Source organism: Lissotriton vulgaris, chromosome 3_1 (genome assembly GCF_964263255.1).
Source record: "Lissotriton vulgaris chromosome 3_1, aLisVul1.2, whole genome shotgun sequence".
Classification (NCBI taxonomy): Eukaryota; Metazoa; Chordata; class Amphibia; order Caudata; family Salamandridae; genus Lissotriton; species Lissotriton vulgaris.
In genome coordinates this window covers 1970548697-1970575865 of record NC_141689.1, presented here as the reverse complement: position 1 = coordinate 1970575865, position 27169 = coordinate 1970548697, and the positions used below count along the sequence as shown (strand labels likewise).

Here is a 27169-nt window from a genome sequence, read left to right as displayed (position 1 = left end):
CTTCAAGATTTTTTTGTCAAGTTTGCTGAATATTTTGGATATGTTATCATGGTTAACAATCAGGTTTGGGATGATGAGGAGAAGTAAAAACAACATTGAAGACATTGAGCAAGTGTTTCTCATCACCCTTGATGATGGTCAGGAGACCCCATGGTACTACTCTACACATCTGTGACATATTCAGTTGGATTTGTGTAATTTGTTCAGATGTTCAGATTATAAAAAGCCTAAAATTCCAGTTAAAACCTTCACTGCCTATGCATGCATCACCTCCAACTACAGTTTTATGCTCTGGGACATCCTAGAGTAGGAAATGGCACGAAGATAGCTAAGCACGTCCAAGACTAGTAGATCTCACAGGTACAACCAGGACTGTGGGAGATGTGGGCTTGGGTCATGAAGAGTGCAGGCAGGTGAGCAGGCAAGGTGCAAAGGGGAGGCCTGTGAAGCACTGGTTGCTCATTGGGAACTGGCCTGGAACATGGGTTTGGTGTTTTTATTTGTGGAAGCCATGAACCTGGCCCAAATCTGTATGTCATGAATTAGGAGAGCTCAGAGCAGGGGATGGGGTGGATGCCTGTCAAGCAGTGCCAGTCCCCTAATTTCCACTGGTGGACCATTTTTATCTTTTCTAAAGTACAGGTAAGGTGTGATTTCCATTAATAGACAAAAAAGGGACAGTAATCAAAATGTATGTGAAACAAATCCATTACTAAAAACAATGATCAGCTTTTTATCTAATCAGAAGTGAAACTTTTGGGGTAATCGGGCTCATTCTAAATTAGTAATATGATAAGATTAAGATACAGAATGACCTAGAGCAGTCTCCAACACAATATTTGTTGATTGACACTTTTCAATTGGGAACATCTTTTCCCCATTCTGCATAACTTATCATGAAGGGTAACCGGGGTCCCCTGTAATTTTTCCCCATTATAGAAATTATGCCTCCCCTCCCCGTAATGATAGAAAAATTAGTGAACTGAATTTAACACGGATGGGCCCAACACCTACATTTGATTCTAAGAAGACTCCTCAAACTGTATTGAGACTCAATTGATAAAAACTGCTAACTCTGATGGGAAGCAGTTGTTTTGCCCTGTTAAACCTATGTAAGCTTAACTTTTAGGAGTGTGGCCTTTCTCTAGAAAAAAACGATTAAAAAGCAGCTTCAGTGGAATTAGACCTGTTGAGAATTTCCCCATCATTAGCTCTAGAGCTGGAGTACTGACCAAGGTATATGGTGATGTAGGTAAAGGAGCTTCAGGACTGGGTGTAAACATGTGGATTATTAATTGACAGGGGCGAGATCCCCACTCAAGTAATTAACACAATCCTTATCAGGGTAAACCAGAAACATTACTAAATATACTTGTATTTAACTCTCTGTCAGATTGCCACAAAGGCTGTGAGGCTTAACTTAGAGACAATGTGTAAGGGATTTATGCCACACTCAGACAGTAATACAGTGAAAACACAATACAATGAGGTGCCAAACCAATTTAGAAAAATTGAGTCAATTTGAATAAAACGATGCTAAAACGACCAAGTAAAATGAGTGTCATAATAAGCACACGTGCATAACCCCTGTTAGCTGATCACACTAGCTCAATCCAAAGTCAAAAGTTCAGACCGACTGCAATGGATCACAGGTTGAATACAAGGACCAGGTTCGTCCTGGTGGAAGCTTACCTTCTAACTCAATCCAGTTCCACCTGAGGAACCTTAGTTGGTGCTTCAAATTGGGAGTGCGGTCGTTGTTGGCATGAAGAGCTGGATGCCAGTTGGATCTCCGCATTGGAGGTAAAGGCAGGGTGGATGTTGTTGATATGAAGAGCACACATCAGGTGAACTTTGGAGTCTGTATCTTTGGAGGTCCCAACGGCAGTTGGATGCAGGTCCTGGATCTTCCTCAGTGAAGTCCTCTCACATTTTCAATGAGAAGAGGTCAGAACCTCTGTATTTTCACCTGGAGTTCAATTCTTGTCTATTGAAGGTCTACACTCCGATACCTGGGGAGGTACCTATTGAGGAATGAGCACTCATGTCAACAGAGTCCTAAAGCTGGTCTCAGGCAGGTCCAGTTGGTGCTGGTCAACTGGGCAGTTGCAGGGAAGGCCTCTGGCAACTTGTCATATCCCTATAGCTCAAACAGGAGGTCAGCCACCTGACCTTTGGAGTGATTTCTGGTATCCTGGGTTCAAGGTAAGCAGGCCCAGTCTTTCTTCTTCGGACATCATTGCAGTCCTTCTTCTGGATCGTTTCATGTCCAGGAGTATTCTGATTCTAGATTCTGAGGGTGCCACTTTTATACACAGTATCAGCCTTTGTGTGGTGGTCACTCTATTTGTCATCTACTGGTTCTGGTCAGTTCTTGCCATTCCCATGTGTCTGGTTCCAAACTATCTAGGGTACCAAAGGGCAGGCATGTGACAGTGACCTGGAAGGCAGCTTTAGAATACAGGAAGGGGTGGGCTCAACCCTCAGACTATTCTTTAAAGCTCAGGAAGAGCTGACAACAACCCTCCAAGGCCACCCTACTTAGGAGAAGAACACCCTTCCTCATACGCAAGGACCACAGTTCCTTGTCTGGGAGGAATACACATCACACCACAGGACAGCCAATAACAGCCATGTGACCCCAGACACTGACAGAAAGACACATTTGGTTTAGGCAGGAACATGACAACTGTCTACAATTGCAATTTAAATTAGTGGGAAAATAATTATCTATCAGATCCCAAACTCAATTTATCACGCTAAGAGTAATAAGGTAACCCAGTGTCAGTATATGGGAGAGGTAGCCATTGAAAAAAGAACTTTAGGAATTTTGCAATTGAGGACATGTAAAATTAAATACAATTACCCCACTTTTTAATTTCCATGCACCCTGATTACTGTGCCCTTTAGGCCCTACTTTACGGGTGACATATAAGTATTAAAAAGGAAAGTTTATTTTGCCAGGTCGAAATGGCAGTTTAAAACTGAACTTCAAGCTGCAATGGTAGGCCTGAGACATGTTTTACAGAGCTTCTTTAGTTGGTGGCACAATGAGCCCACTTGTTGCATTTAATTTACAGGCCATGGGCACAAGTACTACCATATATGAGGGACTGATAAGTGATTAAATGTGCCAATTAGGTGTATACCAATTTTACCATGTTTAAGGGAGAGAGCACAAACACATTACCCATGGTTAACAGGAGTAAAGTGCACAGAGTAATAATGCCAACAAAATTGGTCTGGCAAAAACAGGGCAAAAAGTGTGAAGGATTACCACGCCAAAGGTATCAGGTCAAACAGTGACCTCCTGCACTTTAAGTGGGAGAATAAAATTCTCTCCAGCTAAGCTTGACAAAGAACTCCTTGACCCCAAAACAAATCACTGTCGATAATATTTAAAAAGGATCCAGTAAGCCAGACTTGTATCAGGCCACAAACACATGAGATTCTATGTGAAGAATCTTGAAGACAATCATTTTTCCCTTAACCCCTTCGGTGCTTATGATGAGGCACAATGGAGCTGTGCTCATGACGAGCTGAGCTTGTCATAACTGCTGCGCGGGGCTAATTCCCCTCCTGTGCGGGCTGTGCTCGTCACAAGCACTGCGGCGCTGTGCGCAGCCTCCCCTCCCCTTGCACCGCCGGGGGCATTAGCCCTGCGTGGAAGGGGTATAAGAGCAACTGGCCAACTTTGCAACCTACACTGTGGGCATGGGCATGCAAACTGCAACTACAAAAGATTTGCATAGTGTCATATGAAGAAAAATACCCTTTTTGCTTGATCTAATGACCCTGATGAAAAGAAGAGTGTTTGCGGATACAAGCTAATACTGTAGAACTGGCTGACAAGCTTGCTCCAACACAATTGGCTGGCCTCCTGGCTACAGCCTCAGTAATAGAAGGCTCCAACAACCTTAAACCCAGCATCTGGACTCTGCCAACTGTAAAGCCGACCCTGCCAAATGATGCCACCCAGTCATGGACCCTTGAAAGTAGACCAGAAGGTGCACTCCTTGCCCATCTGTGGATCCAGCAAAACCAACACATCTTCTCTACTGTTCAATCCTGAGCAAAACCGACGCATTGCCTCTGCAAGGGTTCTCTCAATGCAGGGACTCAGCATCAATCTCGCAGCATGCATTGGAACTGCTGCTTCATTGATGCAGTCCCTTGAATCGCAATTCTCTTGTTGATGGCAGCCTCGACAACACCAACAGAAGTGCTTGCATTACAACCTCACAGCTCTTTGAAACCTATGCATTACCTCGACTGCGCCATGTACTGTCAAGCACGGACACAGGACCTCGCATTGCATCACATCTCTATAGCCATCGGAACTGCCGCATTGGCTACGTGATGATTCTTCAATGCAGGACCTCATAACACTTCGCAACCAGAATTTAAGGTACTCTTGTTCATCCGGCTGACCTGGGTCCCTGTAGCTGGCCCAAGCTCCCTGATGGTTGGCCTGAACTAGTGATTTTGTCCCAGTCCAGCGCAACTAGATATCCACAGTTGGCACTTTGGGGCATATTTACAATAAAGTGGCAAACCGTGTCATTAAGCCAAGAAGCATAACAATATGCTTCATCACTTTAGAAATGCAGGGCTGTACCATATTCACTGGAATATGGTGCTGCCCTACGTTTCCCTCTGAGCTGGCGCTAACTTGAGCTGCCTAGCGCCAACGCAGGCACCATACTGCAAGGGTGCTTGTGTTGAGCGGAAGATTGTTCATGTGTTGGAAGGACCCTTTCCTGCACATAAACATTCTTAAAATTCCGTTTTGTAACTTATATGTGTGCTGCTTAATGCAGCTCACATAGAAGTTGGAAAAACATTTTTTAAATGATTGTTTATGTGCAGGAAGGGTGACCTTCCTGCATATATACAATCATAGGCAATTTTCAGTTTCTATGAGTGCTGTACAAGGCAACACACATGCAAACAGCAAAAACAGAGAGAAATAATACATTTCTCTAAATTTCGCCTGCTTAAGACCAGGTTTTCCCTGGTTTTAATTTTGGCCATGCCTCCAATTTATGCTGCCCTTGTAAATAGGAGGCAGCGTCAAAATCAATCGGTGTTGTGGTGGAACGCCCACTGCAACACCCTTTGCCCTCCCCTTTCACGCTAAATACAGCGTGAAAATTACAAGGCAGCGTTAAGTCACGTTAAGTAGCTTACTGCTGCCTTGTGAGGCCCCTATCGCATTCACAACGTCACTGAAATTGACGTTGTGGTGGCGATAAGGGCTTGTAAATATGCCCCATTGTGTTTTTTAGTTGTTTTCACTGAAATCATTACAATTGTATATCTCTGTTTTTACTGACTTGATGGTTATCATGTTGGCCTTGATTTATTCCTTAAAATGTACCCTATTGCTCTATATTGATGTGGGGTTTTTCTTGTGATGGGTTTTTATATTACTAGTGTTGGAAGTTTGTCATAAATGCTTTACCCATTGTCTCTAAATCTGACTGCTCTGTGCCGGTCTACCTGAGGGTTGAGCACAGGTGAATTTGGGGTTTGCTTGTGCCTTACCCTGACTAGGATTGTGGTTGCTGCTTGAGCAGTATTTCACCCCTGCCCCCAACAAGTAACCTCATTTATCACAACTAAATTTCAGGGAAGTCATACAAATAAGGCTTTTTCATGCACAAAACCTAAAAGCTTTTTTCCCCGCCGTGTCGATTTGTGCACACGACGATGCCCTCGGGTGTAAGAGCACTCTAGACAGCTTAAATTAAAACACGTACAAATACAAATGCACAAATCTCTTCACTGCACTGCTTGTTTATAATCTGGAATATTGAGTAGAAACAATAATATCGAGAACGAAAATATCGAGGAAATAAAGTATAGATTTACTATTCTTAAGAATTAGCCTGTTATCCTAACGCAATTATCATTGTATAAAAGATAAAAACTTTTTGATGAAGCATATAGTGGACAGTGATGCCATAATTTACTGTAACTAAAGCAGCAATAATATAGTTATGGATTACTATAGTTGGCTGGTTTGGTTTAGATATAAATTTAGCTCTGTAACATTGATGCATGCTTATGCTATGTTTAATAAATCTGTCTCAGCGATGCGCGAGCCTGTAGGCATCAGCCGGGTTTAATGACACGTAAATCCACAATGTTGTAAATTTCAAATAAAAAACACCTTTCAATTGCAAAACCTTGGCAGTGTAATTGAAAATGATATACTGAATTTACTTCTGCAAATAAAGAAGCAATTGCTTTTTCTTCAGTGCGGGTTCAAAACAGCAAAAACGTTCAAATCCACAGAAGGAGAAATAGATTTACAACTTCCGGTGAAATGAGTCTCATGAAAAGCTTGCTTAACGAAATACCACCCATAAATCACTGAAAAGCCAATCCATTTAGCTATAAATATCCCCAGCTTTGGCCTAATAATCAGAAAAGTGCCTCTTTGTAAGGCCCAAAGAGAGGTCCCAAGAATTAATATTTTGCTGACATCCAAGGCAGTAAAGCTACATTCTAAATGGGCATGAAAACATACAAACCTGACATTGATCTGTAAAATTCTGATACTGATGATATAACAATTGATCACATAAATGTTTATCAGTTCCCTTCATTCTCTACTCTATTACACGGATAAAAATGCAGGTGATTAATGAAAATAAAAATAATTTACATGTTGTTCTCAGAGATATCCACGGTCTGGTGCATCCCTTTTTAAGTACTTTGATTATTTTAAGAACTTCACAATCATGCAAACTAATTCAGTTTATGGCCCAAGACTACCTTTTGTATTAGAATCAGATTCAGTAAGCCAATTCATACTCATGACTTATCAAAAGGGACTTCTGGCACATAACAGATATTTAATGGTGCCAATCTCAGTGGTATTTTTTAAGTTTGGGGCAAAGTCACCAAGAAAAAGTTAAGAGCCAATCAGAAGTCACTGTTGTGGTTACCAGGGGTGTGGTTATTGAAATGAGCAGTACTCTCTTACTCCATTACTCCAAAATGGTTCCAAGGTCAGCTCCTCCTCCCACTGGGCGGATGTCAAAATAGCTACACACGGCACAGGGAACAAGGGCTTCTCTCCTTCGGTTCTCCCTTTACACTTAACTCTGAAAAGGACAGACCTTACTCTGCTCCTGTTGCAAAGTCATCCTGTGCCCTGGCACCCCCCAACTTTTTGCTCACTGATGCTGGTGGTAAATGGTTTTGACTGACCCTGGGCTTCACCCATCCAGGTCCAGGGCCAGTGCAGAGCTGAAAGGAACACATTAGAATACAGTTAAAACACTCAACATACACTAGGGTACACTGTGGTATGGTGGGGTACCCCTGTAATTGTCATGACCTACCCCATAGGTCCCTAGTATATAATAGGGCAGGGGATTGAAACTACCTAGAAGTCCCCAGTACCCTTAGGCATGGCAGTTTAGAGGCCAGCAGCTTTTTTTGCACTAGCATGTGTGCACTGCTGAAGCCTAAGGTCAGTTTAAAAGCAGCACTGGGTGCCAGGACTCTAAATTGTGGTCAAACTCGACTTTGCTGGTAGGGGCACTTAAAAATGGAAACCCTACAATGTTATGGCATTGTCACCCCTAGGTATCCCAGGGGTTGGGAGTCAATTATCTATAAGGTACACCCTTATAAAATGAGTTTTTATATGCCTGGGTAAATTGAAAGTTCACATTTAACTCCCCACATTGTGTTAAAGTGCTGCTCAAATTCGACTTTGATGCTAGGAGCACTGGATAAGGAGGATCTGCAAAATGTCTGCAGATTCAGAACCCCTAAAGTCTCCCCTAGTTGCACAGGGGGTGAGGGTCCTGTAGAAATTAGGGAGATACTTATAAAATATGTTTTATAAGCCCTTTTGCTAGAAAACTGGCCCACGCCATTTTCCCCATTGCAAACCCCATGGCCCATAGGTTAACATGGTAGGAAGTTATTGATTAATAAATATTGATAAGAGAGGAATAGCCGGGCCATTCAAAGACTTCCCAGAATGGTAGAAGTAAATCCAACAATATTATATGTTGAATTTCTCCTAAAGTGTACATACAAGAAGCTATAAGACTTTCTTGTTTGTAACTCCAAATTCAGCCTTCCAGTGGTCTGCCCCGATTGGTCAGAGTTAAGTGGTTTAGCCGGCTGCTTTGAAAAGGTGATAAACAACCCCTGGGGTTAACAACTCTGCTGGGAGGGCAGTGTGCTGGTCAATAGGAATGTCAGGCCAGTGGGTGTAGTCATAAACCATGCACTTCAATGGCAGAGGGGAGGGCTGGGTTTCAGTTTCACTTTTACTCTCTTGACACAGAGTCAGGGCTAGGCTTAAGGAAGGTATGTGCAAATGGTAGGGGGAGAGTCCATGGAAATAAGATATCCCAGGGGGTGTGTTTAGCCAGATTTTACCTCCATGCTGGTAAATCAAACATTATGAATTTGGAAGATTTGATGCACTATGGGACAAAATAATGCCACACTCTACAGCAGGGGTCTCCAAACTGGTCCTGGAGGGCCGGATCCATGCCAGATTTTTAAAATTACTACATGTATCTCAATGGGGATATCCAAAATATCTGGCATGGATCCGTCCCTCCAGGAACGGTTTGGAGACCCCTGCTCTACAGGATGTGGTCATAACTATAAGGAGTGACCCTGCTCTCATTGGTCAGAAGTGACCTGTTGCTTGACCCAGAGAATTTTGAATACGTATATGAGAGATCTGAGAGGGGCAGAGCCCTCCAGATCTGTTGCTTGAAAATGAACGAAGCAAGAAGAGCCCGGCTGAGAAGATTTTGCTGTGCAAGGAACTGACTTAAGAAGACTGCACTATCTGATACTGCAGCTCTGTGGATTATCTTGCTGGAAAAGAACTAATGAGTGGACTCCCTGAAAGCTACAGGTTAAAAGAAGCTCAACTGGAACATCACCAACTAGATCTACACCTTGGAGACCCATCAGTGGGTTTGTAGGGGTTTTGTACCAGTGGATTGTGGAAACTGAAGTCCTCTACTTTCAAGGACCATCTTGAAGCTTCCAGACCCTTGGAGTAAGTTTGAGACACTTTGGGACCTCTTCAGGAACTTCAGGAAGAAGTTCAAGAAGTTTGGAGAAGTTTGGACTAACTTTGAAAAAAAGCTCAATAGAGGGACTGACTCAACCTGGCCAGCCAGGCCGCCTGCCTTCAACTGCGAGCCGGCCAAGCCAACCAGGTTTGTCCAGCTAAAAGCTCCATAGCATTTACTTCCAGAGATTGACCGGAACTAGAGAAAATCTGAAGCCTGCGAACCCTCACCGGATCCGGCTACATGAGGCGCATCGAGAGATCCTGAAAGAAAAAGCTCCGGAAAAGTTTCTAAGTCCGCTCGTAGAAAAGTCGACCCGGAGCAACCGCGCGAGTCAAGCAGCCTTGCTTTCATCGCGTGTGGGCCTGGATTCGTGGTTTGGTCCGCTGAAGCAAACTTGAAATATTTTCTAAGTCCACTCCAGGGACGTTCACCGGGAACTCATCATCAGTCAAGCCGGCGAACCCTCACCGAACCCAGATTGCCTGGTAGCTTCAAGGGGCCTCGAGAGAAAAAGCTCCAGAAAAGTTTCTAAGTGTGAAGGTAGAAACTTGGACCTGGACCTGCTGGGGGCTGTAGCCACTCAGGGCACCATTGCGCCCGGCCTGGAACTTTGACTTTGCCCCGGTCTATCGCGAGCAGGTAAAATTTTATATTTTATTAAATGTTTGAAAATTCATATCTGCGATTCCTTACATTGGATAGTTGTCGATTTGGTGTCATTTTAAAGATAAACATATTTCCTATTTTTATAAATTGATCTTGGATTTTTATTATATGCTGTGTCTGAATTATTTACTGAAATGGTGTTTTCAAATGCTTTACATACCTGTCTTTGAAATTAAGCCTGTCTGCTTGCAGCCACGTTTACCAAGGTGTTGGAAAAAGAGGCAGCATCTGTGAGGCCTGCACAAATAACATGACTACATTTGTCCTTCACTGGGAACCAAACACCCAATTGTAGCGCCTGACTCTCAGAGGGTACCGTTGCAGAGCAGTCTGAGGCTTACTCAAGGGGGGTGGTGTGTGCTAGTAATCGCAAATAACACTCAATATTTGATTGTCCAGTCTGTACTTTGCTTTATAAAAGTAAGAGCGCGTTTATTAAACACACACACTACTCAATACTATGCACCAATTTAAAAATATACATAAGCTGTTGTAATTGCTTTGTGACATTGCATAACTTCTCCACCCCTCCCGAAAGGGGGGCTGAGGTCTAGTACCACCACTCCCATGTAGGCACATCATCTTGCCCCCAATGCAGTGAATTGGACTTAACCTGGAGCAAGGGCCCTGCACACTGGCACCATCCCAGTGGCGACCCCCCCCCCCATTATGTCAACCAGCATTAAAAATGGGTACACTGGCCTTGGTGACACATAACCCTGACTGAGCCTCTTCTACTGACCATAAAGTATGCACCTCTAATCTTAATGTCTACATCTTAAGGGCTAACAGTCTGGGTTGTTCCTCACCTATCAGCAGCAGAAAGAATACATGTTTAAGCACCACTTTAGAATGATCATACTCGTAACATTTGGGTATCATTAAAAATGCATTGCAATTACAGCCCCTAAAAGCGTCACAGATGATCACAGGATTATGCATATAAAGCCATATGACGTCACCTTACACCAGTACTTCACATTTCACATGTGACCTTCAGTCCCTTTAAAGGAAATAACCATTAGTAAAAGCATTTCTGGTGCAATTACACCTCTTCACCTGCAGGGGATGCCTTCTTCCAGACACCCCCACTCAGCCCTTCACTCCTTGAGGCAATTATGGAAACACCCTCATCTGAAGAACAAAAGTTCCAGCCCAGAAGGTGATAATTGTGGGCAGAGCCCTTGAGGGGTTATTCCTTTGAAATACTTAGGAAACTTAGGGTGACGTTTCTCTTTGTGCAGGGCGGAGGCTGAGCTTCTCCAGCAGCTCCCCTCAGCACCTTTTCACCAATAAGGGTGACCCCTCTCCTCTGGGGGACTACCAAGCACCAAAACGGAAGGCTTCCAAATGCCTGGCAAGGCATTATGGGGAGATTGTGCTCCTCTTCTTGAACATTGTATGAGCGGCTCTCCGGCTGCACCGGGGAGAGCCGCGCTGGTGGTGCTGGCGGCTTCGCCGCATCTTCCTGCTTCGGTGGGGAGCCCGGTCCCACCCGGAACTCCAGGTAATGTGCTGCGGCTCGGGGAGCCCACCCTCGACCACTCTGCGGTTTTCTGGTGCCCGGTCCCACCCGGGCCTCGTGCAGTTCCTCCTGTTAAGGTTCGGGGTCCTGGTCCCACCCGGGACCCCTCCATGCCGTCTTCATTGGAGTGACAGTCAGGGGGTCTCTCCTTCCAACTGCCCGTGGCCAGACTCCAGCACCTTGCGCCTACGCGGACCACATCCCAGAGAGAGCTTATCTTACTGTGCCAGTACTTTTTAAAAGTTGAGTAGGGGGATGGCAGGAAGTCTCTGTGTGTCCTATCAAACAGTCGACACATCACTTCGCTGCCCCTGTCATCCAGTGTCTCTGGCCACATGGCCTCTGAAACCCAACTTCTTCCCCTCTCACTGCCCTCACTGTGGTTCAGCTTGGTGCCTGGCACCCACGGGCAGCAGTTGATGGATTGGCTTGTAGCTCCACCTATCTTTTCTCCTTGGAGGGAAGAACTTTGCTCTGGGAAGAAAGGTCATTAATCTAACCTGCCAGTGCCAGACCCCAGCCATGGACTCCGAGAAATATGACATTTCTGGAAGACCCAAAAGCAGTACAAATATGACTTTGGACTCTGCAGAATACTTATTTTCAAATCTGCTACACACGACTTAAGTGCTTGTCTGGAATCTGTAGGCCTTGTGGAAGTTACTAAAGCCATGGGTTCCATCTCCCCATAAAGGAATAATGAACTGAAAAACACAGTAAAGCACACTGACTTTCCCTGGCATTTTTCTTTCCAGTGCATAAAGCCTATTCCATGTCACCACCCAGTTCTGCATAGGTCCTGCCACACCATTCAGTTTGTACCTGCTCCTGGACTGCGCACGCTAGGATTCTCCCCTGCTCAGCCCCTACATGTGTTCCCACGCATGTACACCCGTGTCTCCACGTAACAAGCACGGTGCCCCATACTCCAGCTGCTGTGCAGCGGCCTAGTCAAACCAGGTGGACACCAGTAAACTCTCCATGCAGTCTCCTTCATTAGGAGTTCACTGTGGGTGAGTCCCAGATTATGAAGCTCCCCCACAGTAAAAGCTCAACAATTAGGTGCTCAAAAAGTGAAAAATCTGGACGGCCCCTAGTGTCAGAACCACCTTCTAACAAAAGGGTTGAGCTTAGGAATAATTTTCTAAGACCTATGCTGGGTCCTATCCCGTGTTAGTGGCCTTATTGCCAGTGGCAGACCTACCTTTGCCCCTACCAATAACCCACTTTCCAAAAGCTCCCTTTCAAGTTAGTGAATTTCCTGCACCCTCCCCAGCTTCCCTTCCTGGTTTAAGGTAGAGCCACATACCCTATACCCAAGTCTTCCTGTCAGAAGGCCTAAACCATATTTTCTGTTTTGAGTTCAGTTTTCCAAGGTAGGTGCCAGCTACTGGAAGGCTAATGCTAATTAACCAACTGCATGCTTAGGCAGACAAAGTCCAATAATTCTAGGCAACTTTGCCTCTTTTGGGCATATTTAAATTAGCTGTGGACATGTTTTGAGTCTGCTGAAGCTGGTGCGATTGTTTGGGCCTTGGGAGGGTCCACATCCCAGAGTGTTGTTAGCTCTTTAAAATAGTTCAAAGGTCCTGTATTGGGCACTTTTGGTGGAGTGAGAAATGTTTTGGCCAGGATTTGGAGGTCTATATGGCAATGATCAACCCACATACAGATCTGTCACAGTTTTCTTACGCCATTATGTGCAGGGCAGTGGGGCATTGAGGTGTACTGAAGGAATGTCTTATAGGGTCTGTGGTGGAACTTAGTGCCTCTCTTTTTTTAGTAGTTCAAAGCTTTATTTCGATATGATGATATCTTAAAAGCACATGACAGTTAAAATACAATGCATGTTATTAAAAAACACTTAATAAATAGTTAAAAAGACAGTTTAAGAACGTATTAAACAATTTACAGCTTTGAGATTAAAAGAAATAAGGGACCAAGGATTGCCTGGAAGGGGGTTCGTCACATAGCTTTGCATCTGATCACCCACGCTCAACTAAGGAATTTGGCTACCCCGCACACCAGTACTGTGTTAGGATCATATTGCAGAATTCTTAGTGCTAGGGCATAGCCTCAGGTCTCAAGGAGGAGACATACAGGTTTTAACCAGTTGGATCTTGGCTTCTTGTAGGCACTGCGGATAAAGAGAACATGTGGGATTGTTTCCAGTTCGGTGCTGCAGTGCGGACAGGTGGCAGGCGTCTGGTAGGGGAGTTTCCATTTATAAGTGCGTTCACAGACTGGTAAAGTTCCTAATCGAAACTGTACATATAAGGCCCTATCCTTGGGTTTTCTAATAAAGTCCATGTAGGGTTCAAGTAGGGGGACAGTTTTGTGCAGGCGAAACTCGTCGGTGAGCCTGCCCAAGTTATCCGCTCTAGATTCCTGGGCATCGACCCACCGCCAGTTAGCCCGCTTGACTTGGACAATGTAGCCCCGAACTCCCATGCTACCCAAAGGCCAGTGGCCAACAAAAGTTCCTTTATTTTGGAAAGCCAAGCTATTTTGTATGACCCCTGCAAGCTCATGATTTCTTTAGTGCCTCTCTTGCAAGGCAATGCAGAAGGCAGTGAATGTGGGCAGGCCTGCCACAGTGTTCCAGTGAAGGTAGTGCTTTACTATACTGTTCATGCAGCATGGACAGAATTAAAACCCCAAAGGCCTGTGGCTGTGTTTTAGTGAAATGATGCCCACATGGTGGTATTCATGTAAGTGTTGCTTCTGACATGGTATTCTCAAGAGAACAGTGCCCAACCCAGGGTATACAGGGAAGCAGGGCACCCATGAGAACTCATGCAGTCAAATTACGTGAAGGACAGCCATTTAACTTTGGGCATTTCTGTCACTACTGTAGCTGCGAGATCAACGTTGCCTCATGTGCACCTGATAGCTTACAGCAATCAATCACTGTATTTCTAAAGCACGCTACCTACCCGTGAGGGTCTCAAGGCGCTGGGGGGGGGAGTGGTACTGATCGAAGAGCCAGGTCCTGAGAAGTCTTCTGAAGGCCAGCAGGTCCTGAGTCTGTCGTAGGCTGGTAGGGAGAGCGTTCCAGGTCTTGGCGGTGAGGTGGGAGAAGGATCTGCTGCCGACAGTGGCTTTTCGGATACGAGGAAATGTGGCGAGGGCGAGGTTGGCTGAGCGGAGGCTTCTGGTGTGGGTGTAGAAGCTGAGTCGGTTTTTGAGGTATATAGGTCCGGTGTTGTGTAGTGCTTTGTCTGCATGGATGAGGAGTTTGAAGGTGATCCTCTTGTTGACGGGAGCCAGCCAGTGCAGGCCTCTCAGGTGGGGTGTGATGGGGCTGCGTCGGGGGACGTCAAGAATCAGTCGTGCCGAGGCGTTCTGGACTCGTTTTAGTCGTCTCAGGAGCTTGGTTGTTGTTCCTGAGTAGAGGGCATTCCTGTAGTCGAGTCTGCTGGTGATGAGGGCCTGGGTGATGGTTTTTCTCGTGTCAGGGGGTATCCATTTGAAGATCCAGCGGAGCATTCGGAGGGTGTTGAAGCAGGACGCGGAGACAGCGTTGACTTGCCTGGTCATGGAGAGGGTGGAGTCGAGGATGACCCCCAGGTTTTGTGCGTGGTCTGTGGGTTCCGGGGCTGTGCCTAGCGATATGGGCCACCAAGAATCGTCCCAGGCTGATGGGGTGGGTCAGAGAATGAGGACCTCCGTCTTCAGTCTGCTGTCCTTCATCCAGTCGGCTATGGCCTTCATTCCTATGTGGAGGTTGGCTTTGGCGGTGTGGCGGTCTTCGGTGAGGGATATGATCAGCTGGGTGTCGGTGGGGTAGGAGATGATGTTGAGGTTATGTTGTAGTGCGACGTGGGCGAGTGGTGCCATGTAGATATTGAACAGCGTCGGGCTGAGGAAGGATCTCTGTGGGACGCCGCAGATGATCTCGGTGGTTTTTGAGCGGAAGGGTGGGAGGCAGACGCTCTGGGTTCTGCTGGAGAGGAAGTATGTGGTCCAGGCCAGGGCCTTTTCTTGAATTCCGGCGTCATGGAGGCGTGCTGATAGGGTTCGGTGGCAGACTGTGTCAAAGCTGCTGATAGGCCCAGGAGGATGAGGGCGGCTGTTTCTGCTTTGTCCATCAGGAGCCTGATGTCGTCAGTGGCGGCAATGAGGGCGGTCTCAGTGCTGTGGTTGCTGCGAAAACCGGATTGGGAAGTGTCCATGATGTTGTTATCTTTGAGGTAGCGGGTTAGCTGTTTGTTGCAGACGCATAGTGAAACAAATTCTGTTGCTAATATAGAGCCCTGAAATAATACATATGTGTTAATTTTGCCCTGAATGATAACAGTATTTTGCAAAAATAAATGCTTTCTTGCATATGTAAAGCACTTAAATGAATTACACTAAAAAAATCTAAAGTACAATTCACACTCTAATGAATTAAAATTCCTGTGTTCCAGCAGAGTAAAGGAAAGTAAACAGAGCTCATAAGAGACCCGCTTTGTTCATGCTCCAGGCACTGCCATGTGATCTCTGAGGCCAAGGGTCCCAAGGTAAATACCAAGGCAAACAGGGGACAAGCTAGGGCTTTCATCTGCTACTCCTGGCGACCCTTAAATGGCACGCATGTACATGACCTTGGCTGCCAAATGCTATGATTTATTTTGAGCTCTGACATTCAGGGACCGATCAGAAATATGTTATTTCTATCATGCTTACAGCAATGTATCCTTTTGGTTTGCAGGTTTAGTACACTAACATTAGCAAATTGCCATTACAAGTCCCTGCTGCTTCTTCCAAAGTTGTTGAATTATAAAATTCAGCTCACGATATGAGACGTGCAAAACCATATCACTACACCAGGGGGTGAATATTTTGTGGTATGGGTTTACCCTCAAATCTCAGTCATTCAGTAATCTGGGTAAAAAGGGGCAGGCTCAGTACTTAATTTCAGTGGCTGGTTGCCAGTGGTTGCCACCACCTCTTCATTTTTGGCAACAGGACTTGATGAATCAGTGACAAATCTCAGTGTCATTGCTGAGAAAGCAGTTCCCAGGACCTTCTTCGTTTATTGACATATATGGTGGTCTTAGTCACAGTCACCTTATATTGCAGGTCGAAAGTTCCATTGTTGATGTAGATGGGGCCACAAGATCACTCAGTAGTGCATAGAGCAGGCAGCTTCCTCTGTGTGCTCTCATGCTGGCAGGTGACGGAGGTCCTCTGGAACTGGTCGAAGAGGGATGCAGGGGGAACAGGCATCACACTGCTCATTTGCCATTGGCTTTAGCCTGAATAAACCACGCCCCACTTTTCAAGTGGTCTCCCAGAGACAACAGCAGTGTGCTTCCAACTTTGGGTCAACAGCCACAGAGGTGCTGTCAGAACACTGGATATGTGTGCAGAGACTTCTGGGGATCGGAAGTTAATGGCAAGATGAGAGACATGCGGATCACATGCGACAGTATTCTTTCCATAGACCTGAGACACAACTCTCTTGTAGGATATCTGAGGGACTCTCTACAGTTTCTGGTACACTTGGAGGCTGTATCATAACATAAAGCTCACAAACAGTAATTCAATGAAAGCAAAACACAGGAAAAATTTCAAACCAATTCAGAGTACATTGTAATGAATACAATGATACCAGAATGACAAAAATTCAATCTGTAGTACAACAGATATTCAATTGTAAAGTTTGAGGTAGATATACCACCTAAAAGCAGAAAGCACCAGTCGCAGTTATCTAGTCATGCTAGGCTGGTGAAAGTCACAAGTTCATTTTATTTATGAAAATGCAATCTCATTTTCTAAATAGGTTCGGACTTTTTCTTGTGTAGGATTTTCACTTTGTAACTGTTTGCATGCTGCATAATTTATATATTTATTAGTTAAATTTATAGGGCGCTACAGCTACCCAAGAAGGGGTTCCTGGCGCCTGGACAGACCGGGTGCAAAATATAGTGGTGATAAGATGAGATTACTGGCTAAATAAACAGGTCTTCAGGGATCACTGGAAGCAGGTGTAAATAGTTTCTTTACGGATAGCGAGGGGAAGAGCATTCAAGAGGGACGGGCCAAGATGCGCAAAGGACCTTCCACCCATCCTGGCGAGTTTGAACCTGGGTGTTGTATCCAATGCACGAGTCATCAGCGCGAGTATACGCTTGCGCATTCATTCACATAGACTCGTGCCAGTGTTTTCATTCAAGTACATGTCTCGTGTTATGTTATTGCTTGATTGTGCATGCCTCGCTACCACTTACAGTTTGTTCTTGTTGTATTCTATGCTGCAAATGTAATGTGGAGTCAGTTACCGCTAATCTCTTTGAGACTTGAGTTGTATGCAGGGAGTGCTTCTTATGTACAAATAAACTTATTATTTCCATCATCTACCTGTGGATATTTACTCTACACTGGGCACTGTAAATTTTTCAAGAGTCGCAGATCGAAGATAACGAGTATAAGCATATGGGCAAACAAGAGATTGTAGATATTGTGCTGCCGAACCCCTTTTGATCTTAAACATGTTGCTCAGGGCTTTGAACTTTATGCGGTTCTCTACCCTGAGCCAATGTAAGTCACGGAGGTAGCCAGAGATGGGAGTGGCTCTGGGAACCCTGCTAAGTAGTCTTGCTGCAGAGTTCTGTACCTGCTGTAGTCTACAGGTCACAGCCTTATTTGCACCTAGAAAAAGGACATTTCCATAGTCCAGCCGTTAGGTGACAAGGGCATGGACCACTGTCTTCTGGGTGGCATTTTGCAGCATCCAGATGATCTTCCCAAGCCATTTTAGGATGGTAAAGCACACAGCTGTGACCTCGACTGCTTGATGATGCATGATCAGAGAGTCGTCAATGTACATGCCCAAGTTACAGACATGATAACTTGGGCATGACATGATTTCAGGTGGTGTTGATTCATCCATGTTGCAATTCTCCTAAGACCCAGCTGAAGGCAGGATGTTGAGCAGGGGTCAGTGTGTGAAAGATAAAAAATAATCTGAGAGTCGTCGGCGTAGGTAAAAAGAGTCAGGCCAGCCAGTTCGGCTATGTCAGCTATAGGCCTGACATAGCCTGACTTTACACATTGCCTCTAAGTTGTGCCACGCTAACAGAGGATTAAGCAAAGGTAAATTTAGTGATGTTTATAGATCACCCTGACAAGGAATGTGGTTGTTGCCAGATGTGGGGCTTCTAGTCCCATAAATCAATAACCCAATTTCTTACAACATCCATTAATTCTATTATTTTACTCATGGTACTACAATTATGCTGGGCACTCAAGTTCTCCAACACAGCACCTTCTATTCTTTGTGCACAAACACAAATACACACACACACACGCACACAAAACAAACACATGACTCCTAGGGAAGAATGATACGTGTTAATAGATTTTTCTCAAATTATTAGATATTTTTCTCTTGGAGGTTTATCAGATCATACAAAAAGATAATTACTGGAATATTTAAATTTGTACGATTTCCTCCAGGCATCCGATCACCAATAGTAGACAATTCAGTAGACTGAAGGAATATGGTTACTGGTCCATCAAACCCATTGTCACTTTTCTGTGTGAGAGAGGCGGGATTGAAATATTAACTCAGCAGCTCATTGTGGAAAACTCGAGTACTACTAAACCTTTTGCTTGCCACTCAGAAGTGACAACCTCTGTGGATTTCATTTTCAGTTTTTTATGGTTATTTTGTGAGAATTCAATATTACTATACATCTTAGCCAATGTTGAGACCAAGATATTCGCAGGGGGTCTCCTGTTTCTCTCACAACGAGAACCAAAGAAGACGCTTTGTTGAATTGTAGTATAAGTGTGAACCTACCAATGCCACTTTCCGTATCAACTTTTGTTTTGGGTTTTATCTTATATTTTGAGTCTTCACGAAATGTTTCTTGAATGTGTTTTTGAAAATTAACATTTTCTAATTGACTGACTGGATCTGCTATCAACACTAGCACGAGCGATCAGTAGTCAAAATTATATTATTCGTTCTCCATAAAACTACTGTTGTAGCAAAGTTATGGTTATGAAATAAAGATGAAAAACCAATGAAATTCACCAGTTATGGTTGTCTACACAAACCATAACTCTTACCCCACCATGCATACCATAATTTGCATCACAAATTACTCGCTTGTCTTTCCCCCAAACACTTTTTCCGCAGCCTGTGATATGCTGAAGCATAGGTCATGATTTACCCAGAAGTCATCCAATACAGGGTAGCAAGGAAAGTTGCTGTGCTGCATTACTTGAACGGGAGTGAGCGGAGCAACGCCACAGTGTATGTATGTTGGCATTGTGGGAAGCATATGTTTTGTGCTGGAAGGGGTCCTTTCTATGCTTTGATGTTTTGCTACTTTGTAAGTTTGCTGTACAATGCAGCACACATAAAAAAGTGAGAAAAATTAGGAGAACTGAAAACATTTCTCCTCGTTACACCTGCCTTCAAAAGGTGCAGACGTTTGGCACAAATCCTTCTCTACAATTTTTGCAGGTAGGGATTTGCTTCAAAATCCATGGGTGGTTGCACAGAAACACCCATGTACCACCCATGGAAAACCACCTTTGACGCAAAGTAACACAAGGCATCCTTGCTTTACTTTGGGTACAATACCAAGCAAATCACAAGGTGTGTTGGATTGTAAATCCCACCACGATACTTTGCGTTGGGTAAACCTGGTGCAAAGTATTTTTTAATCTGAGCCACAATCTGACACAATAGTTGATTGCAAAGTTTCATGCAGATTCTGAAAATTACACCAAAGGTACAAAGAGTTTTCATATACACTGAAATTGCTACCTCTTTATTTGTAATCTGTTCCATAGTTATAAGTCATTAGTTATATGAAGAAAACAAACAGAGTGAAAAAAAACTAAATGCAATGTGTGCTGTGTATGGTCGCTTTCTTTGTTCATAGACCAAAAGTGTAGAAAGACGTAATTATGTGCTTCTCTTTTAGGAATTGTAACACTTGGAGAGGAAAAGAAACTATGTACTATGTCCGACAAATTCCTAGGGATGTGTAGGTCCACTGAGGTAAGATTGTATCTTTTTTTTTTCATTTTTCTTATTTTTAAAGTTCCTTTGGTTAATATTACATTATCTTCCTTCAAATGTATTCATTTTTGTCTCAAGTGTAATACATATATGTTTAAGATGATATTGTGAGTCCCAGTGTGATCGTTTTGTGTGTGTTAGAGCTCATGTTAATATCACCACGGTCACCCAATTTACATGGGAATGTAGTTAAAAACTATCTCTATGTAGGCTCAAGTGCACTGTAAAGACAGCTGGCTCAGTGTGTTTGCAGTATTTCCTTCAGTGTTTAAACATTTACATTGCTGCACTTTAGAGTTTGAACAGTATGTGTAAAGACCTCTAATGCCTTATAGGGCGTCGACAGCTGGTTTCTCAATAATGTTTACTCATTGGACTAGGCCCTCAGTTTGTGTGGGTGTGTGTGTGTGTATGTGTGCGTGTGTGCATATGTCTCATAGATGCTTGCGTATCCTGTGGCCTTCTTTGCATTCAGGACAATGTGTTTTAGGAAAGTACAATTTTTGCATCGTAACCCCATTTTTTTCTGACTACCTATTGACTTTTTTTCAACATTGGGAGAAGCTCCTGATCACCTCCCAGTGCATTTGTTTTGTCCTTTGAAACATGGCAATATTACAGAATTCGAATAGGCATGTCTGACTTTTTAGAATCTGTCCCTGACTCACCTCTCTGTGATGGCTTTGCAATGTTCGTGATTTATTTAACTACACCCTAGGTGAGCCTTTTCAATAACTTTGGAAATCTGGAATACAGACATTTCTCGTCCTGGCTTTCTGGATGGTTTATAATTCTTCATGATGCTTTGGTCTTGGTTGCTACCGTTTTGCTGTGTCCTGATGAAGATCACTTTAGAATCATTGTTAGGGGTCAAAAGTTTGAATTGTTTGTCTTAACAGACACTGGGAAATCCTGAATATTAATTGTATTGTATTCAAAATAATGCATGTCCTGATGGTTACAAATGCAAAAACCACAGTTGATGGACAGATGCTAGACACCACTGAATTCAAGCAAGCCGGGCTGACGACGGCTGAAATGCCAGAAACCGGTCCTCTGAAGCTTGTTTCCGGTCCAAGGAAGGCATGGCTTGGCAGTTCGGGCTGGACTGTTCCCATGAGGCACAGGGTCAGACTGATTTGCATATGGCCATGTCTGAACTGGGGTGGTGTGGAGAGCAAAAAACGATGGGTTTAGATCCAGATCTCTGTACTGGGATGAATGTATGACATTGTTCTGCATTCTGTCCATCAACTGTGGTTTTTGCATTTGTCACCCCTGATGGTTACAGCATATGTGTATATTTTGTGTGGACAGTGTATTGCCAATCTTTATTGGATCACTTACTATACTTATACTGCGCTGTCACAAGGATCACCTATAGTTTTTGGTACTTGTTATACACTGACCGTTTAGTAAGGCCACACCACCATGGTGTTAAAGGTAAAATTGACACAACGGTCAGATGTCACATGGGTTGTGTGCCTTACAACACCCAGGTGTGTGAGACTTTAAAAGTATGGCTTCAGCACTGCTACTGTAGGCCTGAATATCTGTAGCCTAAGCTGCAGCCAGCATATGTCAAAGTAAGTTGTTTTGTCATGGGGAAACCCTACATTTTACAATAACTAATCACTCTTTAGTAGTAATTTTAGGCCTGGGAACCTAATCTGTAAAAGTGAAGCATGCTAAATATTGGAGTTGCATGCTTGAACAGTGAAATGACTCACATTGCTATCTCACTGCGGAGGCTGCAGCAGCCCTTTCACATTTCATTCTCCATGTGCACATTGTAGCTCATAAAGACTGGCATCAGAAAAAAAGTTGAATGTTCCGTAAGTGCAACTGTGAGGAATTGGAAAAGGCACCTGTGCACATCTAATACTCATCAAAAATCGGGTTCACTAGTGAAAATGCTTTTTTGTTAACTATGCCACATTGATGGTTTATGGAAATGTAATTCGTCTTTCCATGAGCTTGCACAGTCACCTAGCTGATACTGACAGGTCCCCTTTCTTCCAGCAATATAACTAACTATTCACAGATCTGCTGATTAGGTGAGAGACAGATCTCTAGGAAGAGTAAAGAATCTGTGTTGCTTCTTGTAACTCTGGGGGGGGGGGGGAAGGAAGAATTAATTACAGGACATTCACCTCTAGTTAGCCACGAATGTGGAAAAAGGAGTAGTAACAGATGAACATAAAGAGACAGTCAGGAACCCTGATATTGGCTTGTTTACTTTATGTAGTGCTCTGCACTGAGCTCACTTTCGAAAAAGACCAGGCTACAGACAGCCTGGCACGTAGGGCCTAGATCCTTTTAGTGTTAGTCTCTGGTAAGAGGGAGAGGATGGTCTCAATTTGATAGGCCAGTTAAGGAAGGGCTGGAGGACCTCCTCATGGGCATGGGACCCTGTCTCAGCCCACAAAAACCCAGCTTCGAAAATCCTATGGAGTGAAAGGAATCTGACACTGAGGGTAAAGACCTAGCACATTCTTCTCAACTAATTACCCATCTTGTTACTGGTAGTACTCTCTTCTTCACAGGAAAGCAACAGCAACACTGTTGCCAGTCATTGGGTATGTTCTTGGGGTTGTAGATTTGATTTTAGTTCACAGTATAGAGAAGGCTAGGGAACTAGCCAATCTGCTCAGTAGTGGCTGGGCTCCACCTAGGAATTTTATTCTGCCCACACATTTTCACAGCATACTGTACTTCGGTGCACTCTTTGGTCTTTAAGAACATAGCCACACCTTTCATACACAGTCAGCTATTTCAGAAAAGCTGTTAAGCATTTGCTTCAGATTTAGGCTGACAGGAGGACGTATTACAAACTTTATCAAATGTCCTAGATGACATTTTAATTTCCTTGTGCTGTTGGATGAGTCTAACATTTCAGTTCCACCATCTGCCAAACTGAAACAGCAACTAGGGAGCTAACAGCTGGACTCAGGAGTGGCCAGGCTGCAGTTAAGAATGTTAATTTGTCCGCTTGTTTTCACAGCACAAGTCAGTTCAGTGAGTTCATTAGGTTTTTTCTGTAGGTGTTATCTTCTTACATTGTGGGATAGCTAAAAAATACTGCTGCATATCCTCACATGGGTGGCATTCAGTGGGCGGGCTGAAAGTGCATCGAAAGCATGCCAAAGCAAAACAAGTCTGTGCGCCAGTCCATGCTTGGACCATTCACAGCATCAGAGCTCCTGATCTAGCTTCAAGGGTAACTTACTCCAAATCCGATCTGATAGCTCTCCAAACTCCAGGAAAGCATCCTTCTTGCCCCACTCTCCCTTTATCCTCTCTTATTGGACTTGTCTTTTGTTGCAGCTCTTACTTTGGCCCCACCACCCATATCCATTTGAACATTTCAAATTCCCCATCTAACCGTGATGTTAAATCCTCATTCAATGTTCATAACAGTGATAAAATTGATAACCTATAAATGTTATGTTGTTTCCTACTTAACACCAAATCACTTCCCAAGCACCAACTGGATATTATTCAATTTACTCTTGATTATCAATGCTATAGTCTTTCATTTATCAAAACTGAGTTAAAATACTCATATAGTTCCACTGTTGCATCTGCTATATAACATGAATATCCCATCTGTTGCTGTGACAGTCTCCATGAAATGGGAGGTGGTACAGCTCTTGTTTACCACTCTAATCTCAGCTGCTCTGTCTCTGAGGTAAAATCTCACTTTGCACCAGAAAGCTCAATTTCCTCCATCAAACTGTGCCCTTCTTTCTTGCTGCCGTTGGCACTGATATGTTGCCCTCCTGTCCCAAGATCCAGCTGACTTGTTTGACCTAATTGATTGATTCCACAGCCATTAACTACCTTTACTTGTGCCTTCCATCACACCACAGGCAGGCCATTTACTTGACTCCATCTTCTCTCTTTATAAATCTCTTCTCTTATCTCTTTGTTAATCCATCTCGGTTCTCACCTTCTTCCTGCTCACTAGGACAGACCACTTTGTAGTCCACTTTTCCAACACCCCCTAATTTCAACCCTGTTTGGTTTCAATTTTCTGCCTAGCTAACTAGAGCATTATCCAAAGTTAAATGTCATAACTTCATTAAGACCCTCTCAATAACTTTGCTGGATTCATCTTAGAATGCTTCTGTGGCAGCATCTTCCTTTAATACCCAAAGCGCTTACTCAATCTTTGAAAACACAATGATCCCATGGCAGAAAACTTTCCTCCCTACATGTTTCACCAATTATCTTTGCAAAGGTAAAGGGGACTGTAATTAACTCAAACGAATGTTGAGAAAAAACTACATCTGTCCCTCTACTTTGCTCCATAGTTGAAGACATATTTTGCATAGCTGATCAAGATTTTCACATTCACAACTATTTCTTGAATATGAAATACCTTGAACAAACAAAAGACAAGAGGCGTTTGAAAAACAACTATGCTCCATTCCAGGTGGATTTGTTTTAAGCAGCAGCAGTGGCTCCTCGAAGGAGTGCTGCGGGGCGGAGGAGGGGAAGGGTGTGGTGCAGTAAACTCCGGCATATAGTCGAACGGAGGTTAGTAAAGAAATAAATAAATAAACTAATCATATTGCGCGCGCTGCATCGCCATTTGGCATTGCAGCATGCGTAATGTGATTAGGTTTATATTTATTTACTTAAGAACTGGTAAAGCACCAAATAAAGTAGATATCCAGTGCACAATTTCTTGCTTGGTGATGTTCTAGACCCAATCACTGCAAAATTGGTACCAACGCTCAACTTTCTTTAAAAGAATGCCCACTGCTGTCTGACATAAACTGCCCCAGAGGACTCTATCCAAAATGGCCAAAGTCAGACCACCCTTTAAGGAGCTGCAAGCTCCATCCCAGATTAAGCTCTACAAAGACAATATGACCTCCTTATCTGCAAGCAGGTTTCACTCCTCTTGTGGACAGAAAGGGATGCCTGAGAGTCCTCTGAAACTAAATGTTTCTGTCACTTGTACTTTTTATGGCATCTCAGTGTCAAAATACAAACCTCTGCTCAGGATTTTTATTATACCATCTGTTCCCATCTCCTCCCAAATCGCCAATTCCAGATTTATGGTCAGTGATTGCCCCAGGTTGTCTTGCTGCCTCTGGAAGTTGATGTATTTTTGGTGGCAGCACACCACTACATATTTTAAGAAAATACTTATTATTGTCACTTGTGGGAAGGGTAACCCAGCAGAACCAGTTTAGTCACTTCTGGGTTTCCAGGTCACACAAACTATGATTTGTACAAGTTACCCTCCCTCAATTTCAATTAAAAATCTGCTATCATTAAACTAGATATTTTGATGAATTAATACAAATAACTTTTATGCAAGTTGATATCTTTTTCCTGGCCCAAATTGTAAAAAGAGACCTTTTTCACAATCAGGACTCTCTATGGATAGATTTCCTAAATGGTGACCACTGACCCAGTCCTGAGGCGGAAGCCGGGAGCTGGAGGTACTCTCATCAAACACTGGCAAAATCTAATTTCTTTTAAAACATTGTGTGGTGTCACTCTATTACCTGCTTTGTAAATCGCTTTTTATTCATTGCCAACGACCTCTTGTTTACTCAGCGGTGCATACGCTGTGGTGATCCCCCTATTGACAAAGCGGCCGCCATCAGAGCAGGCGCGCTCGCCGGACACGCCCACTAGAGGCCACGCCCTCTCCGCCTACAAATGTGCATACACAGGAAGCGCAGCGGACGAGCGCAGCGGGAGCGCCGTTTGCGCGCCGAAGGCGCACCTAAGGCAAGCCCGTCTGCGCCTGTCCGCGCCAAGACCGCGCCAGGCGCAGGAACCCCTGCCCAAAACCCTCTAACCATCAGGTACGCTCCCCACGACCTCCTCAAACTCCGAGGCAGATCTGACTGCCCCTGCAAACTTGATCTTGCTAAAGTATTCGGGTCCACCAGCTGTAAACATTGTCAATGGACCCTCAACTTCGCCACCAAACAGCCAACCTCCCCCATTAGTCCGCACTTTACAGGCGGTCTGGTAAATGCTAGGTCACTGTGTAAACATAGTCAGGATATTCACGACCTCATCATCGACCTCGACCTAGACTGTCTCTTTATCACAGAGACCTGGATGACTGAAGACTGTAACCCAGACATAGCCATAGCCCTCCCCCCTGGCTATTCCTTTCACAGACAGGATAGACAGAAAGGTAGAGGAGGAGGTGTTGCTTTCATCCTGAGGAACTCCTTTAGCTGCCACACCTTCTGCCTCGACCCTCTCACTGATACAGAGGGGCTAGGTTTCTCCATTAAACTTAGTCAAACCCTATCCTTCTCCGGGGGCCTGATCTACCGCCCACCCGGCAACGCAGCGAAGTTCCTTGACTCCCTTCATGAAGCCCTCGGACACTTCTTACTCCGCTACCCCTATTTCACCCTCCTGGGCGACTTTAACCTACATCTCGAAAAATCTTTCGACCCCCTGACCAGAAATTTTCTGCAGACATTGGATATCTTCAATCTGCAACAAAGTGTCAAATTGCCTACTCATTCTCTTGGTCACACCTTGGATGGTGTTTGTTCCAATTTCCCGTCTATCACCACCTTGTCCCCCACCCCCCAAATCTGGACTGACCACTGTTTGATCCCTTTTCTCATCTCAAGCGTTCCTCCGCCTATCTGCAAAAAACGCACTCGCCAACCCATTCACTCCATTAATTGGAAAACCGGCGAGAAAAGTTTCAGTTCCCATCCCTTCTCCCCTACCACTGCCCCCTCCTCCTCTGGCAACATCGATACTGACGCCGTATGCCTCAACAACTGGCTCTCGCACGAAATCTCAAAACGATGCCCTCCGAATAATAAGAACAATACCCTAAAGAAATCGAAAATTAAAGCTCCCTGGTACACGCCTGAC

At 44.2% G+C, this 27169-nt stretch overlaps 1 protein-coding gene across 2 annotated transcripts in view; it reads left to right on the top strand.

Annotated features, from left to right (window-relative positions):
* GPM6A (glycoprotein M6A) overlaps positions 1 to 27169 on the top strand; it is a 595184-nt gene that overhangs the window by 455187 nt on the left and 112828 nt on the right. For both annotated transcript variants that reach the window (XM_086962450.1, XM_086962449.1), the window contains exon 5: positions 20193 to 20269. In XM_086962450.1, coding sequence (XP_086818576.1) covers positions 20193 to 20269 — 77 coding nt within the window. The remainder of the gene's footprint in view (positions 1 to 20192; positions 20270 to 27169) is intronic.